Source organism: Puma concolor, chromosome C2, assembly GCF_028749965.1.
Source record: "Puma concolor isolate L17-30 chromosome C2, mPumCon1.1.hap2, whole genome shotgun sequence".
NCBI classification, from domain to species: Eukaryota; Metazoa; Chordata; class Mammalia; order Carnivora; family Felidae; genus Puma; species Puma concolor.
The window spans coordinates 16,858,179-16,873,420 of NC_141675.1; the positions used below are offsets into that span (position 1 = coordinate 16,858,179).

Genomic DNA, 15,242 nt, shown 5'->3' on the forward strand with positions numbered 1-15,242 from the left:
GTTCACTCATTCACTCAACAACTTATTGAGTGCCTATTACGTGCCATGCCCTGGGAATTGGTCTCAGTGAACATAATACATGCAAAAACCAGCTTAAAAAAATGGAAGTAGCTCATGGGTCTTCAGTGACATGTCCCAGACCCGTCAATATACGTCACCCACCCTCGATCCCACATCCTGCCCCTCCTGCCTTGTCCTCATGTCTACGCGCAGTGAGAGCCATTTCTGGCACAGCTCTGGGAGCGCAGCGGGCGCTCCCGCCTCCCCGGGGAGGAGTCACGCCTGTGCTTTCCCCAGCCCTGCCTTAGGGGGCTGACACCCTCTCTCAAGCCAGACCGCGGCCCAGGGGAGGGCCCCATAACGTTGGTTGGACTTCACAGCTGGAGGTAGGTTTTTAAAAGATGGCCCCGTGCCCCCTCTACGTGCCCCGCCCCCCCCCCCCGGGCTCTGTACAGGCGTCTGTCATGACGGCTGCAACACCTCACCGGTTTCCCTTGTCTCCTTCACCAGGCTGTGTGTCCCCTCGAGGAGTGACCTTATCTTGGTCACTCATGTTGCCAGTGCCTTGCACACGGCCTGCACACAGTAAGTGCTCAGTCTGTGTTTCCTGGGCGCACGCATGCTTGTGTGACTGGATGGGAGGAAACACCCAGCCTTCTCAGTGACTGTGCCAAGGCCACCACACGAAGGGAGGCGGCCACTGCGTAGCCCCACGCCGTCCACCTACATGGTCTGGCCTGAATCTGGGTGGACGTGCCCTCCAGGGCAAGGGGAGAGGGAAGGAGGGAGCCAACACGCATGCAAGGGCCTGCACCTACCCTCCCGGCAGCCTCGGGCGGAAGCGTCTCTTACCGTGGTGTATTTACCCAGCTGGCAGAGTGACGGGAAGGTTTCCTGGTGAGCTTTTCGGATCTTCTCTGTGAGATCGTCCAGCTCAGCCGTCATCTCATAGCTTTCCGTGCATTCCTGCTTCGAAGGCTCCTTCTTTTTCTTGTTCCTATCATTCCTGACAGCTGGAAATGAGAGAGAAGGCAAACCAGGGGTCATTAACGGCCGGGCCTGTGCTGCAAGCTTCCATCTCCCGACGCTGCCTGGACTCACTTGACACTTGGAACAGGAACAGTGGGAAAAGGTGCCATGAACACATCTCCCAAGAAGAGAGGCTTGGCGGCCAGAAGGGCCAGGCAGAGAGGAAGGTTTGTCTGCGTGTGCACCTGCCAAGTAATTCTTAAAGAGTTACTTTAAGGGTCGCCCAAAAGGCTGAGAGCCTCAGTTTGTTTGGACAGAACTTTCTATGTGGACCAGTCCTCAAAAGATGGATTTTTCCAAATGCCTCCCCATTCCCTCCCACCCAGTTCCAGAGGCTCCGAGGGAACCACTCAGGCCCGGGACACATGTTGCTGAACAAAAAGCCTTGTTGCATCATGATTCGTGATTCCTAGCCAAGCCTTCTGGTTTGTTTTTGTTGTTGTTATTGTCTTTTAGTTTCCTGAATGAACGGACCCTTTTGAAGAGATTCATCTCAAAGGTGATGGGATGGTGATTTTTGTCCCTTCGTGCTTTTCTGCTTCCTAGACTTCTGGTATTCATCACATAATCTTTTATGATTATTTGCAAATACTGTATTAACGTATTACACATTGTAAACATCATATATAACATTTAAATAAAATGTTTATGATCACTTATTGTTAAAAAAAGTTATTTTAAAACAATAATCTATGCGTTGTGGGCCCCTGGCCTGAAAAACGATTGGTCCACTCATTTGCTTATTCATCTATAGTCGCTCCACTCTACATCCTGTCTGGCCCACTGACCCCTCGGCAGGTGCGGTCTTTGCCTCAGCACTTTCGCAGCTGAGCGTGACGCCAGGATGCGTCGAGTCCCAGGACCCGGGGCTGTGGAAACCCACGCTTCCCCTCGCAGCACAGAGCTCTCAGATGACTTCAAACCCGAGTGTCACGCAAAGCTCTGGCCTCGGGCTAGGATCTCCCGGGGAAGGGAACCGCAACCCAGGGAGGCCAACAGGTGAAACCAGACCGCGCAAGCCCCTCCGGGGCGTCCCCATTCCCCGGGGACCTGGGGGTGGCCAGGCTGGACACCACCTGGCCGTGTATGCCACCGCCATGACCTGCGAATCTGTGCTGCAAAATGACCCAGGTCATAATCCGATCTGCCCTAAGAGGATTTGGCTTGTGTTGCCTCCCTGAGAGCACCCGGGGTGATCTGAGAACTGGCAGCTCCCTGGGTCTACACGGTGAGGATCCCGAGGCCCCGTATGGGGCAGACTGAAATGAAGGCCTGGGGAGCTGGGGAGCGCAGCAAGGCGGAAGGAAACAGATGGGGATGGGGAGGGAGTGCGTGAACGGTACTGAAGGATCCCAGTGTCTGTATAAGTCACTTACTCCTGACCCGGAGGGAGGGCAGCCGGGGCGAATATTCACATTTCTCGAGCATCTTAAGCATTGCACTGGGAACCGTGTCCGCAGCATCTCACTTAATCCCCTGATCAGGGAGGTGATTTTAAACTCATCGTACAGATGAAGAAACTGAGTGTCAGAGAGACTGAAGAATGTTTACACAGTTGACAAGTTCTCTCTTCGCTTGGACTCACTCGCTCTTAAGGGAGCGGACACGTTTGAGGAGAAAACAATACCTCTCCAGAGGATTTTCCTCCCCCAGGACTCTGAAATGACACTGTTCTTTGGCTCAGAACATTTCCAGATTAAGGGGAGTGGTAACGACAGTGTGAAGTAACTCAGCCTCAAATGTATTACTTTTCCGTGTAGACTGGCCAAGTGCCCAGACCATTCCTAGCAGGTGTGGGGCGCAGGGGGAGGAAGACAGCATATGGTTTAAAGCAGTTAGAAAGCAAAGGATACGGTCAGCAAAGGAGGGACCGTGAGGAAAGGGGTGGCGCACGGCAGCCGAGACGCCCCCACGACGCTCCTCAAGGACGGAGTCTGGGTCTGCGAGGGGAGGCTGGGGCCTGACGCCTCGTGTGTGAGCACCACGGGCTCTCCATGCAGGTGAGCGGGCTTTCCTGACCCCTGCCCGTGACTCTCGTCATTTGCTAACACAAGAGCCCTACGTGAGCAGTGAGGGTCCTTCCAAAACAGAGCTCTAAGGAAGCAGTCTGGCAGTCCCTGGAGAAGCTAAAGAGTTGCCACACGATCCAGCAATCCCATTCCTGGGTCCACCCAAGGGAACAGAAAATACGCGTTCATGCAAAACCGGTACACCAATGTTCACAGCAGCGCTTCCCGTAAACAGCCCCGCGGTGGAAACAACCCACATGTCCATCACCTGACGAATGGATAAACGGCCGTGGCGCATCCACACGGCGGAATATCTTTGGCCACGAAGGAGTGAAGTACAGACCCACGTTACAACGTGGATGAACCCTGACAACGTTATGCTCCACGAAAGAAGCCAGTCACAGAAGGCCGTGTGTTGTGTGGTTCTACTTATACGAGACGTACAGAGAAAGCAAACCGGTAGGCAGGAGGCAGATCAGTGGTTGCCGAGGGCTGGGGCTCATGGAAGATCAGCACTGACTGCTAACGGGATTTTCTTTTTAGGGATATGTGAATGTTCTGGAATTAGGTAGTGGGAATGGCTGTACAACCTTGTGAATATACTACAGACCACTGAACCGCATACTTTAAAATGATGAATGCTACGCTCTGTGAATTATACCTTAAAATAAGGAAAAAAAAAAAACCCAGCCCCCTGAGGGAGGCCACAAGTCACTGAACACCACGAACTGCTGTGACTAGAATCAGAAGCCAAGATGGCGACCTGTGACCACCCAACACAGCAGTGACGGTAATGCCACTTTTTGATTGCTTAGCAAGGGCGAGCCACCGCCTTAAGCAATTCAAGAATTCTAGTTCACTGAATTCCACCGTGAACCGGGTGAGGTAGGCATTAAAATTCCATTTCTACACTCTCAGAAGCTTGAGGCCCAAGATCACCCTCTTTGAAAGTAGTCAAGCCAAGATTTCAGTGGAATATACACAAAAGCAGACAGAGGAACCACACACACATAATTACCCATGATCACATCCCCAGGCGAGTCTGTAGGACCTTGAGAAGGATCTGCGCTTCTCAGCATTCTGCTTCACCGTCCCCCATCCACCCACAGCCCCCTGGACCATCACCTGGAAAACTCATGCGAGGAAAGCCAGCCCTGGAGGTTACCTGGGAGGTGGTGGGGGGGCACTCCGTGAGCTGCCCCCACGGATCATCTGTATGTACCAAGCCCGAAAGTGAGAGGTGAGGTCAGGTGGGAAGGGGACCCTGGTGAGCTGTAACAGGGCACCGAGTGGGGGCACTCAGTTGGGTTGTGCAGACAGCACCCGCCATTTGTAAAGCCAGAGCTCCATTTTCTGCGCTTTGAGGCCCAAACTCAGAGCACTCTTACCAGCTGACTGACTGCCAGGGGACCAGTGTGTAACACCATAGGCTCCCTTCCAGACAGCTCCCTGCCCTCCCAAGGCGGAGTGCCCTTCCTACTGTCTCCATGACCGAAGGGCTACTGGGACTCTTGGGTACTCCTCTCCAACTGCAAGACGCAATGACCCTCTGGTAACGATGCTCCAATCACGGAAAGGTTCATAAGTTGATGGATGTGTCTCGTAAACACATGGCTTCAACAACTGCCTTGCTCAATGGTTTTAAACTACGGTGGATTGCAGATGTGGGATCTGGGCCACGCATGGGGATGGCTGCCAAGAGCCACCAGAGTCAAGGAGGCGATGCAGTACATGGGACGCCATGAGGGCTTGGGGACGGTGGCTTCGTCCAGTTTCGGGGGACTCGTGGTCGGCAGCACCTGGGGCAGTATGGGGCAGGGGGTGATACAGGTGCTGCAGGGGGCCAGGGACCTGGTACGGACACTGGCTTCATCATCATCCCGGGGGATTCAGCCCCTCTCAGAGCTTCCCTGAAGGCAGCGGCGCCCTCCCAGAGGTGCACGGACGTCTGCTAGGTGGGACGGCCAGTCTACCATCAAGGCTCACACGGCCTGGCCATACAGGAAGAAGAACTTAAGGCCCTTCCACGTGGAAATGGTGGGCCTGAACACTGAGGATCTGTGGGCTTTATCACGAGGTCCACGGCTGCAAGTGGCAGTGATGCTTCTCCAGAAGCCACATGGGAGCGGCCCCAAATGAACAGATGGGCTCATTTCTTCGTTTTCTGGCCATTCATTCATTCAAATGTTGTCTGAGCCTCTAGTAGGGACCATCTGCTGCAGGGAGGAAATAACAGTGGAGCCACACAGATGGTTCCTGCTACCGTGGAGCTCACTTACGGTGAGAGCCAGACATTCATCACCCGACAGCAACAGTAACAATAATAACGAGAACAGGGCATCGCTATTAGGATACCTACCGTGACAACAGTAACAATAATAACGAGAACAGGGCATCGCTATTAGGATACCTACCGTGACTCATCCTGGAGAATTCTTACAATGTTGAAAGAGTTACTTACAGCTACCCTAGCAGCTATGGGGCACTCCCCAAAGCCTTCTACTCATAATTAGGCCATACAACAACCCGATCACTATCATTATCATGCCTATTTTGCAGATGAGACAACTGAGGCACAGAAAGCTAAGCAGCCTGCCCAAGGCCATGCATTTTAGAAATGATGTAGTGGGGATCTGAACTCAGACACCCTGGCATCAGAGTCCTCACTCTTTTTTTTTTTTTAATGTTTATTTATTTTTGACAGAGAGAGAGACAGCGCATGAGCGGGAGAGGGGCAGAGAGAGAGAGGAAGACACAGAATCCGAAGCAGGCTCCAGGCTCCGAGCTGTCAGCATAGAGCCCGACGCGGGGCTTGAACTCACAGACCGCGAGATCACGACCTGAGCTGAAGTCGGACGCTCCACTGACTGAGCCCCCTAGGCGCCCCCAGAGTCCTCATTCTTAACCACTGTATTTGGTCATGTCATACACATTCACAGTTCTGCCACATGGTGCCATGAAGGATGGTGCATGTGTATCACTGGCGTGTGTGTGTGTGTGTGTGTGTGTGTGTGTGTAGGGACAAGGGGCTCTGATCCAGGATGGGGAGGCTGATGCTGGGGAAAGGGGAGAGCGAGCTGAGGGGAGGGATGGGAAGGGAGGTGGGAGCCTAGGGAGTCCGGGCTGTACAACTGATGCTCAGCCCCAAAGGCCGCCTGTGACGTTGGTGGCTGGCCTCTCCCTCCACTCCCACGGAAGGGATGCTGGCTGCCACGGGCACCAATATACCTGTGATGGATCCGAGGGTTGACCGACGGCTTTCAGGCACAGTGCATCCCACAGGCACGGGCAGTGGGATGGTGGGGGCACATACCGTCGCCTCTGTGTCGGAGCCCCTATCTCAAGGTGGGGGCCGATTACCGTCTCACAGGGCCATCCCCTCCCGGTCTGAATATCTGGATGGCCAACGTCACATTTTGTCTCTGTCTCCCGAGGGCCGAAAACAGTGTCTGGCCTGCAGTGGGGGCTCAGAAACTGTTCTGTGAGGGACAAGGTGAGCATGTGACTAAATGTGGAGTCTGCTCTGTGTGCAACAAGAGCTCACCCGAGCCTCTTCCTTCCAGAAATCAGAGGTCTCATCTCCATGTCGGGGCCCGCGGGGCATTCAAGAACCACTCGAGCCACCGCGGCCAGAGCCAGCAGGCTGACAAAGCAGGTGGGGCGCCCGCAGGGTCACGAGTATGATTTACACACCTGGGCGAGCCGGGCCTGATGTCTGCAAAGCGCTTCTTGGAACGCAAGGTGCTCCATAAAATATCAAGTATTCTCCTTGTGAGGGCCAAGCGCCACAAATCAGACTTGGTGGCGTAAAAGTAACATATTTATGATCCACTATCATATTGCAAATGAAATGAACGTAATAAAAGTGTCACTTATACAAATACCTCTGATGTACGGATCTCGACCTATGAATATGAAAACAGACACCCAAGCACTTTTATTTGAATGTCTAATCATGGAAATAAATGAAGTCATGTTCATTTTAATGTGTGCACTTGTGCATGTATCTAGAATATTGATTTCCACGCACACAATAAAAATGTAATGTGGGAAACATGCAAAAGCTGTGGATTTCACTTGGATTCAGGAAGAGATGAAAACAACGCTTCGCTAAAGATTCCATGACGGCAAAAAAAAGAAAGAAAGAGAAAAAGGAAAATGCCGTCGACGGCGTTTTTGCCCATAACGTTCTCTATGTTCAGTGTAGCAAAGGAAGCATAGCGATCTGTTTATTCTTGTTCGAATATTAAAGTCTGGGATTCGTTCATCTGGAGTCTTCACCTTGCTAACTACAGAAACAATGGGTCACAGTTGGTGATGTGACCTATCTGGTGGCTGTGCACGGGGGAGAGCCTGTAACTAACACACCCACACACTTAAAACCACAAAAATAGAGTTGAGTTTAAAAATAATTTTGCTGAATTAATTATGTAGATGAACCGTAAACCGATGGATCTGAAGGCAGATGGATGTAGGACTAACAAAGACAGACTTTTCCCATTATTTCGGGGTGTGGGGGTTGGCGCTCAAACGTGGAGCGCAGTAGGTCCCACGGTAAAGGTGGGCGGAGTTGGGCGAGTGAATATTCCTCAAGATCAGAATCTCCTTAAAGGTGGAGACCGTGTCCTGCACCTCACACAGCACTTAACCACGTAAGCACTAGTCGAAGTTTGCGCAAATACAGAGAAAGGAGGTTAGTGAATGAGGCTACAAGGAAGTCCCCCCCCCCCCCACCCCACACCCAGGGACACAGGCCTTTGGGACCAGACTGAGGGCGGGGCACCAGAGTATCTGTTAAGTGAATACTGTGATTGCAGGGCTCCAACCTGGGAGGCAGCAGCATGTGGGTGGGGACTTGGAAAGGCGATGTGCCCCCCCCGGCCCCCCACAAGTGCAACGTGTTAAGGGATGGCCTGGCCGTTCACAGTGCCAGTGACGGAGCAGGGGAGCATACTTAGAATTTTTACAGAATATTAACTATGCAAGTCATAAGAGAAGCAGTCTGGACATAGCATTCTCGGAGTTTAACAAGGATCTACCAGCCTAGCTCAGCTTCTTAAAGTTATTCAAAGCACTTACAGAAAATCTCTGAAATATCATAATGTACCAAATGCCAAATACCTCTTTCCGGTTAAAGTGGAATATTATACTAATAAAAATTTTAAAACCATGTGAAACACCGTTTCCTCTCCCTGGTCGCTTGTAGTTATGGAGGTTTTACCTCCTCTCGAGTGGAGAGCCTCCCCTTTGCCTTTCATTTCCAAATCCTTTCTTCCTCCTCTGTCTGGCCTGCGTGGCCAGCCCTGCCCAGCCCTGCCCAGCCCTGCCCTGGCCATTTTCCTTTCCAGGCAGGCCCCATGTGGTGGGCAACCTTGCAAGGCAAGAGTTTAAAGCTCTGTTACAAGTGACAGATCCTCTCCTTTGGGCAAGAGTCTTGTACGAACCATAGGAAACATCCTAAGTTCAACTCCAGGGACAATAAAATATTCCTGCATGAGGTATAAAAGCGGGAACTTTGACAATGAGCAGGTGAGAAGGTGCGAAGTGCCTCTGAGACACCTTCCTTCATAATTAGTGGAGCTTCTCTGCACGTTCCCCTGGATGGCAACGGGCTACTCTCAGTGACCAAATCCTGTCCGCGGGAGGCAGATGTGCCCTTGGCTTTGGGCTTGGGACAGAGCCATCCCACACGACGAGGGCTGAGAGGAAGGTCTTAACTGATGGCATAAAACTGAACATTAAGAAATGGAAATTTAAGGGGCGCCTGCATGGCTTAGTCGGTTAAGGGTCTGACTTCGGCTCAGGTCATGATCTGGGGGTTTGTGAGTTCCAGCCCAGCGTTGGGCTCCGTGCTGACAGCTCAGAGCCTAGGGCCTGCTTTGGACTCTGTGTCTCCCTCTCTCTCTCTCTCTCTGCCCCTCCCCTGTCTCTCTCTCTCAGAGAGAGTGCTCTCTCTCTCTCTCTCTTTCAAAAATAAATAAACACTAAATTTTTTTTTTAATGTAAATTTAAGGGGCGCCTGGGTGGCTCAGTCGGTTAAGCGTCTAACTTCGGCTCAGGTCATGATCTCACAGTTCGTGGGTTTGAGCCCCGCATCGGGCTCTGCGCTGATGGCTCAGAGTCTGGAGCCTGCTTCCGATTCTGTGTCTCCCTCTCTCTCTTCCCCTCCCCCTCCCCCACTCACGCTCGGTCTCTCTCTCTCCTTCAAAAATAAACATTAAAAAAAATTTTTTTTTAATGGAAATTTAAGACACTGAGGTTGTCGCCCTCTGTGTCTTACTCAGGAGTAAGTAAACCCTCACACCTATGGCATGATCAACTCATGTTCTTTTTAAATTATCTCCAGTTTACAAAAAGGAGAGTTCAGTATCTGTTCCCATAAGCCATACTTGTGGGCAGGAAGTTCTTTGTTATATCAAGCTGAAGTTCACTCTGTTGAGTTCAACCTACCCTCCTGTATCTGAAAGACTGGTGCATTTTTTTTTTTTTTAACTGTAACTTCTTTGTAAAAATGCGGGCAGTGTCAGATTCAGGAATCAACTGTCTTAGAGTAAGGATCCATACATCTAGGGTAAATGATGAACAGAGATCCAGGCCCATGGACTGCCTTTCAAAGCAGTATGTGACTGGAAGGAGGGGGATGACAAAAAGAAATTTCTCAAAAGACTTTCCAGATAAACCTGTATCATGGCAAATTACGTGCTTCCAAATATTAAACAACAATGTCTATCATGATAAATTCTAATGGTCAAAATTTTTATTCCTACTGTTCTCTAAACCCAATTTTGAGAAAACGAATTGTAGTCTCCTTGACATTTTTTTTCCATTCTTTTTAACATTTATTCATTTTTGAGAGAGAGAGAGAGAGAGAGAGAGAGAGAATGAGCATGAGTGGGGGAAGGGAAGAGAAGAGGGATACACAGAATCCAAAGCAGGTGCCAGGCTCTGAGCTGTCAGCAAAGAGCCCGAGGTGGGGCTTGAACCCATGAACTGTGACATCATGACCTGAGACGAAGTTGGATGCTTAACCGACTGAGACACTCAGGCACCCCTCCGTGACACTGTTATATTTTCCCTCTTAAAACATTTAATTTTTATTTTTTTATTTTTTTTAATGTTTATTTATTTTTGACAGAGAGAGAGAGACAGAGTATGAGCAGGGGGAGGGGCAGAGAGACAGGGAGACACAGAATCTGAAGCAGGCTCCAGGCTCTGAGCTGTCAGCACAGAGCCCGACGCGGGGCTCGAACTCACAGACTGTGAGATCATGACCTGAGCCGAAGTCAGACACTCAACCAACTGAGCCACCCAGGTGCCCCAAAACATTTTTTTAAAAACAGAAACGAGGCATTTAGCCTGGAGAAAGCTCTGAGGAGGCTCAGGAATTTCTCTTGGGGAGCATGACCCTTTGACATGCCCTGCAGAACGGGAGCATCAGATGGGGGGTGCCTGGAAAGGGGAGCCATGTTTGCATGGTGGTCTGACTGCAAACGTGGCCCTAATCCCCTGTGTCTTCCTATTTCACCCTGTTTGCATTGACTTTGCAGCCTTTCCCATCAAGAGGTGGAGACAACTCCACAGCCCACCTCTCTGGGGTGGCTTGTGAATCACTTTAACCAACAGGATGCAGTGGAAGTAATATTATACCATTTCCAAGAGATCTCGCACACTTCTGCCTGCCCCTCTCAGAACGTCATCACTGCGCCTGAACAAGCCTGGGCTAACCTGCTGGAAAATGAGAGACCGTGTGGAGGAGAGCCCAGTGAGTCCGGCTGAGACCGTCTGAGATCAATTTAGAGCCAACGTGCCCATAAATCTGGGAGGGCATTCAGAGAAGATGAGCAGAATTGCCTACCCTATCTGAAGCTGACCAGAGTCTCACGAGAGAGCCCGGTGGACCCCGAAGGACCACCCAGCCGATCAATAGTTTTATAAGCGATAATAAACGCTTATTGTTTCAAGCCACTGAGCTTTGGGGGAGTATGTTATACAGCAATAGCTAACTGATACAGCGTCGGTAAAGAGTGTGTTTATGGCGACAGCAGCACATAGCCACGTATGCTTTTGCCCCCTGGTATGTCTGAATCAACGGTTGCTTTTATTCAGTGGTTAAGGCGAGGAAGAAGACAATTTGTTATTCCTCCAACACAAGGTTCAAGATCCTGCCCATATCTGTTACACCATGCAGAAATTATGAAATTGTTCTCTATGGGTTTTGAATAAACAGGAAAGGTACAACTGCCAGGTGGGAAGGACAAGGGTCAAATTCCAAAGTTTTGCATTTTAGTCCATCATTTATTGCCCGTGCAAACTCAGGGTCATCCCTAAGTGTTCCGAAGCCTCAGTTTCCTCATCTGAAAAATGGGGACATTCTTTCTTTTCCATCACACACAGAATTCTTATATATATTTAGATACGCAAATAATTGCAACACACTGTAATATGTACTAAAGTAGTGGGAGCCCTACACTGATTTCTTATTCACCAAACGTTTATTGAGTCCTGGAGCTACTGAAAATTCGAAGTCAAATAAAGTATGCGTTATTTCTCAAATGAAATGTAGGAGACACATAATACAGACGATGAGGGTTTAATATACGTGGACTACTTTCAAATGTGAAATGTAAGACAGCAGTAGAGAAAGGAAAGAGAAAGCGATAATGAAAATTAGGAAGGAAGAAATAAAGGAGGGAGGGAGGAAAGAATTTTCATCCAAGGTAAGACCAGTGCTCCAGCCTGGGGCCCACGTAACTGGAGACTAAGGGGAGGGTGGAGGATAGGTAAGCTGAGCAATTTTGAAACTTTCAGCGGGTTCATCTCCATGGCAGGAACTTCCATGTGAACTTGACTTAGTAAACCGATGCGGCCACGTTCATCTCCTTGGGCTCCAACTTTTCCAGATACTGCCTGATACACCTGATGAATCTCTGCCTGCACCATCCGTGTGTCAATGAGGTATCCGAGAGAGAGACAAACGTGGGCATGTTTGCTGATGTGTGCCCAATACCCTATTTAGGATATTGCTGCAGAGAAGGGCCTGCATGTTGTCAAATCAATTTCGGAAACCCAAATCACCAGAGCAAGGGTCTACATATGAATGGGTGGACGTTACATACCTAGTTAAAATGCAAAACTCTCACCTTAAGGCATTTAAATGATTTATGCCAGCTTATATATCCCTAAGTGATTCTCACTGGTATCCTTGAAGCTCTAAGGATTCTAAGGGTTTTCAGAATCACCAAATGAGTATTGTTCAGTACAGCTGTTGTTCTAAAGGCATTCTATGAATTTTAATTTTTAGAGAATTGGCCATCCACATATGAGATACATGCTAGCCTACTGTTGGATATGATTAGTCAATTAACCAGAACTTCCTTTCCTATGACACTGGGTGTTATATGTAAGTGATGAATCACTAAATTCTACTCCTAAAACCATTATTACACTAGATGTTAACTAACTTGGATTTAAATAATTTTTTTAAAGTGAAAAAGAAGAAAAAATATAGCTAGTCAATTCAGTTTAAAAATAAAAAGTTCATTACATGAAAACTTTTGAATTAATTTAAATTTACTCTTAATGTTTTTGGAGGTTACCTTAGCTCTCAAAGTTATTTTAAAAGGTATTCTTACAATGGATGGGAGGGTTACCACTGAAGTCTCTCTTAACTATAGGTTTGTTTTCACACATCCATCCATCTGTCCATCCATCCATCCATCCATTTCTCCAGTTCATCTTTTCATCATCTATGCATCTGTCCATCCATTCAGCTATTCATCTATGTGTTCATCATTTAGCCCTCCCTCCCCATTTTTTTCCTCCATTGGTCTATCCATTTATTCATCCATTGGTCTAACCTTTCATCTATTTATCCACCCAGCCACCCATGTGTTCATCTGTTTATTTAGCTTTTCATCCGTTCAAATAGCTACTATTTTTAAGAGATTCACATTCTAGTAAAAGATAATCACCTAAACAAATAACTATCATGCAATGAGTTACATGTCAGAATATTAATTCACTGACTGAAGCAACAGGAATACGAAACCTACGGTGTACGTTGTAAGATGGTATTCAGATCCACAGATGAGGGAGCTGACAGTTCAGTCTGTGGGAGTCACGAAAAATATCACAGGGTAGAGGGATACTGAGCTGAGTGCCCCATAGGAGTATCCTAGGTCTTATTCATTCTCGTGTCCCTAGTGCGGTGTCTTTTCCAAGGACACTCAACAAATATTCAATGAAGGAATAAGGCTTGAAGGGGCAGGAGCCACTCTTGATGAAGAGAACACTCTGGGAAAGGCCTGAGCATGGGACAGAACACAGTTATATGACAGAAGTTGGTTTCTGATGGCCTTCAAAGGATGGGTCTCAGTGGGGAAGCAGAAAGAGGTGGGAAGAACATTCTGGATGTGGGGGATATGAGGAAATGCGTCCTGGAATGTCTGCATCAGGTTTGTAGGAGAGCAGGGTGGCTGGTGTCCGTACAGGAAGTGCAGAATGAGGATCGGTGGGGAGAGAAAATTAGATACATCTAATCTATGCAGGGACAATGAGGAGAGGCGGGGCAAAGGGATATTTAGGAAACCCCGCAATGAAAACATACGCTGGGCTAGGTAATGGGTTCAATGTGGGGGGTGAAGAAAAAGCCTTTTAACGCTGGAACTGGGATATGGATGGTATCCCAAATAAAAGGAAACTGGGGAAGCTGATGGGGAATAAGGAATCCAGTGTGGGGCAGGAAAGTAATGAGTCTGGCTTAACGGGAGGGAACCAGAAACTGAGACGGCAAATCCGGGAAGCGATGGCTCTATGGATCAGGCCAGAGGACAGGTGTGAAGTTAGATCATTTAGGAGCCGAAATCTTAGGAGGACCACCGAGGTCATGAGGGAGATAAGCAACGGGAGAGAGAGGAAGGAAAAACTGAGGCTCAGGAACTGGGCCTTGGGAAGTGCCAGCGGTTGGTGGGAAAGGGAACAGGACACAATGGTGGAGGCAGATGAACAGCGGGCAGGAAAACTGGGATGCTAAAAAAAATCATGGAAATGGATTTCCACGGAGAAAAGGATCCAAAGCGGCAGCAGCCTGGCCAAGTGGCCACTGCGGCTGACAGTCAGAAAGAAAGAAGAGGAAGCAAAGTTCACTGGTTTTGGCAATGGAGAAAGCGACGACTTTCAAGAGAACATTTATAGCAGGGCCACGAGGGCGGAAGGCAGACTGGGGGCGGGGAGGGTTAGGAGGAGGCCAGAGAAAGCCCTTCAAAACTCAACCTGGGAAATACCCTTGAGTCCAGGCACTTGAAAACTTGTTTTTCTATAATCAAACCTGTAAGGGAGGTCAGTAGAAGCATCCACGTTTACAAACATGAAAAGCTGTACGAATTTCCGGGGGAATGTGAAATTGTTCATTTGTAGAGGCCCGCTGGAAGGGCAGCATGGAGCAGGAAGATCTTGGAAGATGCATTCCCTCAGGTCTGTCTACGCAGAGAACGGAAGGAAGAGGAAGCTTTAGGTAAGCCAAGGCTGGAAGACGGGAGGGCTCTGCAGGCAGAGGACAGAGCAAGTCTGAAGAGCTGGACAGAAGCATCGGGGAGGCTCTGAAGCTCCGCACACAGGGCCGGGGCTCAAGTTCAGGCTCAGGCTGGGCCATAGCTCACGTGATCCCGTGAATGTTGCCAAGGAGACTTGGGTCTTAGGTTCGTTTGGGGTGACAATGGCAGTGATATGATCAGACTTGCCTTTTTAGGAAGGTGGCTCTGTTCTCGGTGGAGAAATGACCGGGGATGGAGAGAGCTCTGAGGTGGCTGCTAGATGTTCCAAGCGCAAGAAGAGGGCTGTCTGAGCCAGGGAGGGACTATGGGGAAGGGTCAGGGTAAGGGATGTGGGGTGACAAGCGGTGGGAAGGGGAAAGGGGTGGCCAGCTGGTTTCCGGTTTGGAGAATGGCGAGGGGACAAAGAAAGAGGAACGTGATGTGCGGAATTCTCGGTGCCTGTGTGCCGTAACTGTCACATGGCCAGTCACCGACAGGGCTAGAATTCAAACACCATTCCAACCCCAAACCATACACTGCTCACAGAATAATTCCTGAACTGGTTGGCTTTCTAAAAAGATTCGTGTTACCAAGAATGTAACGAGGACTATAATTAAGGAATTTTCCTATTTGGCCTTGGCTGCCATGAACCCTAGTGAGAGGTCACTCTCAG

General features: G+C 49.3%; 1 protein-coding gene across 11 annotated transcripts in view; it reads right to left on the minus strand.

The window, feature by feature from the left end:
• RARB (retinoic acid receptor beta) overlaps positions 1-15,242 on the minus strand; it is a 771,365-nt gene that overhangs the window by 27,199 nt on the left and 728,924 nt on the right. For all 11 annotated transcript variants that reach the window (XM_086674190.1, XM_086674188.1, XM_086674193.1 and 8 more), the window contains one exon: positions 853-1,013. In XM_086674190.1, the coding sequence (XP_086530316.1) occupies positions 853-1,013 (161 nt within the window). The remainder of the gene's footprint in view (positions 1-852; positions 1,014-15,242) is intronic.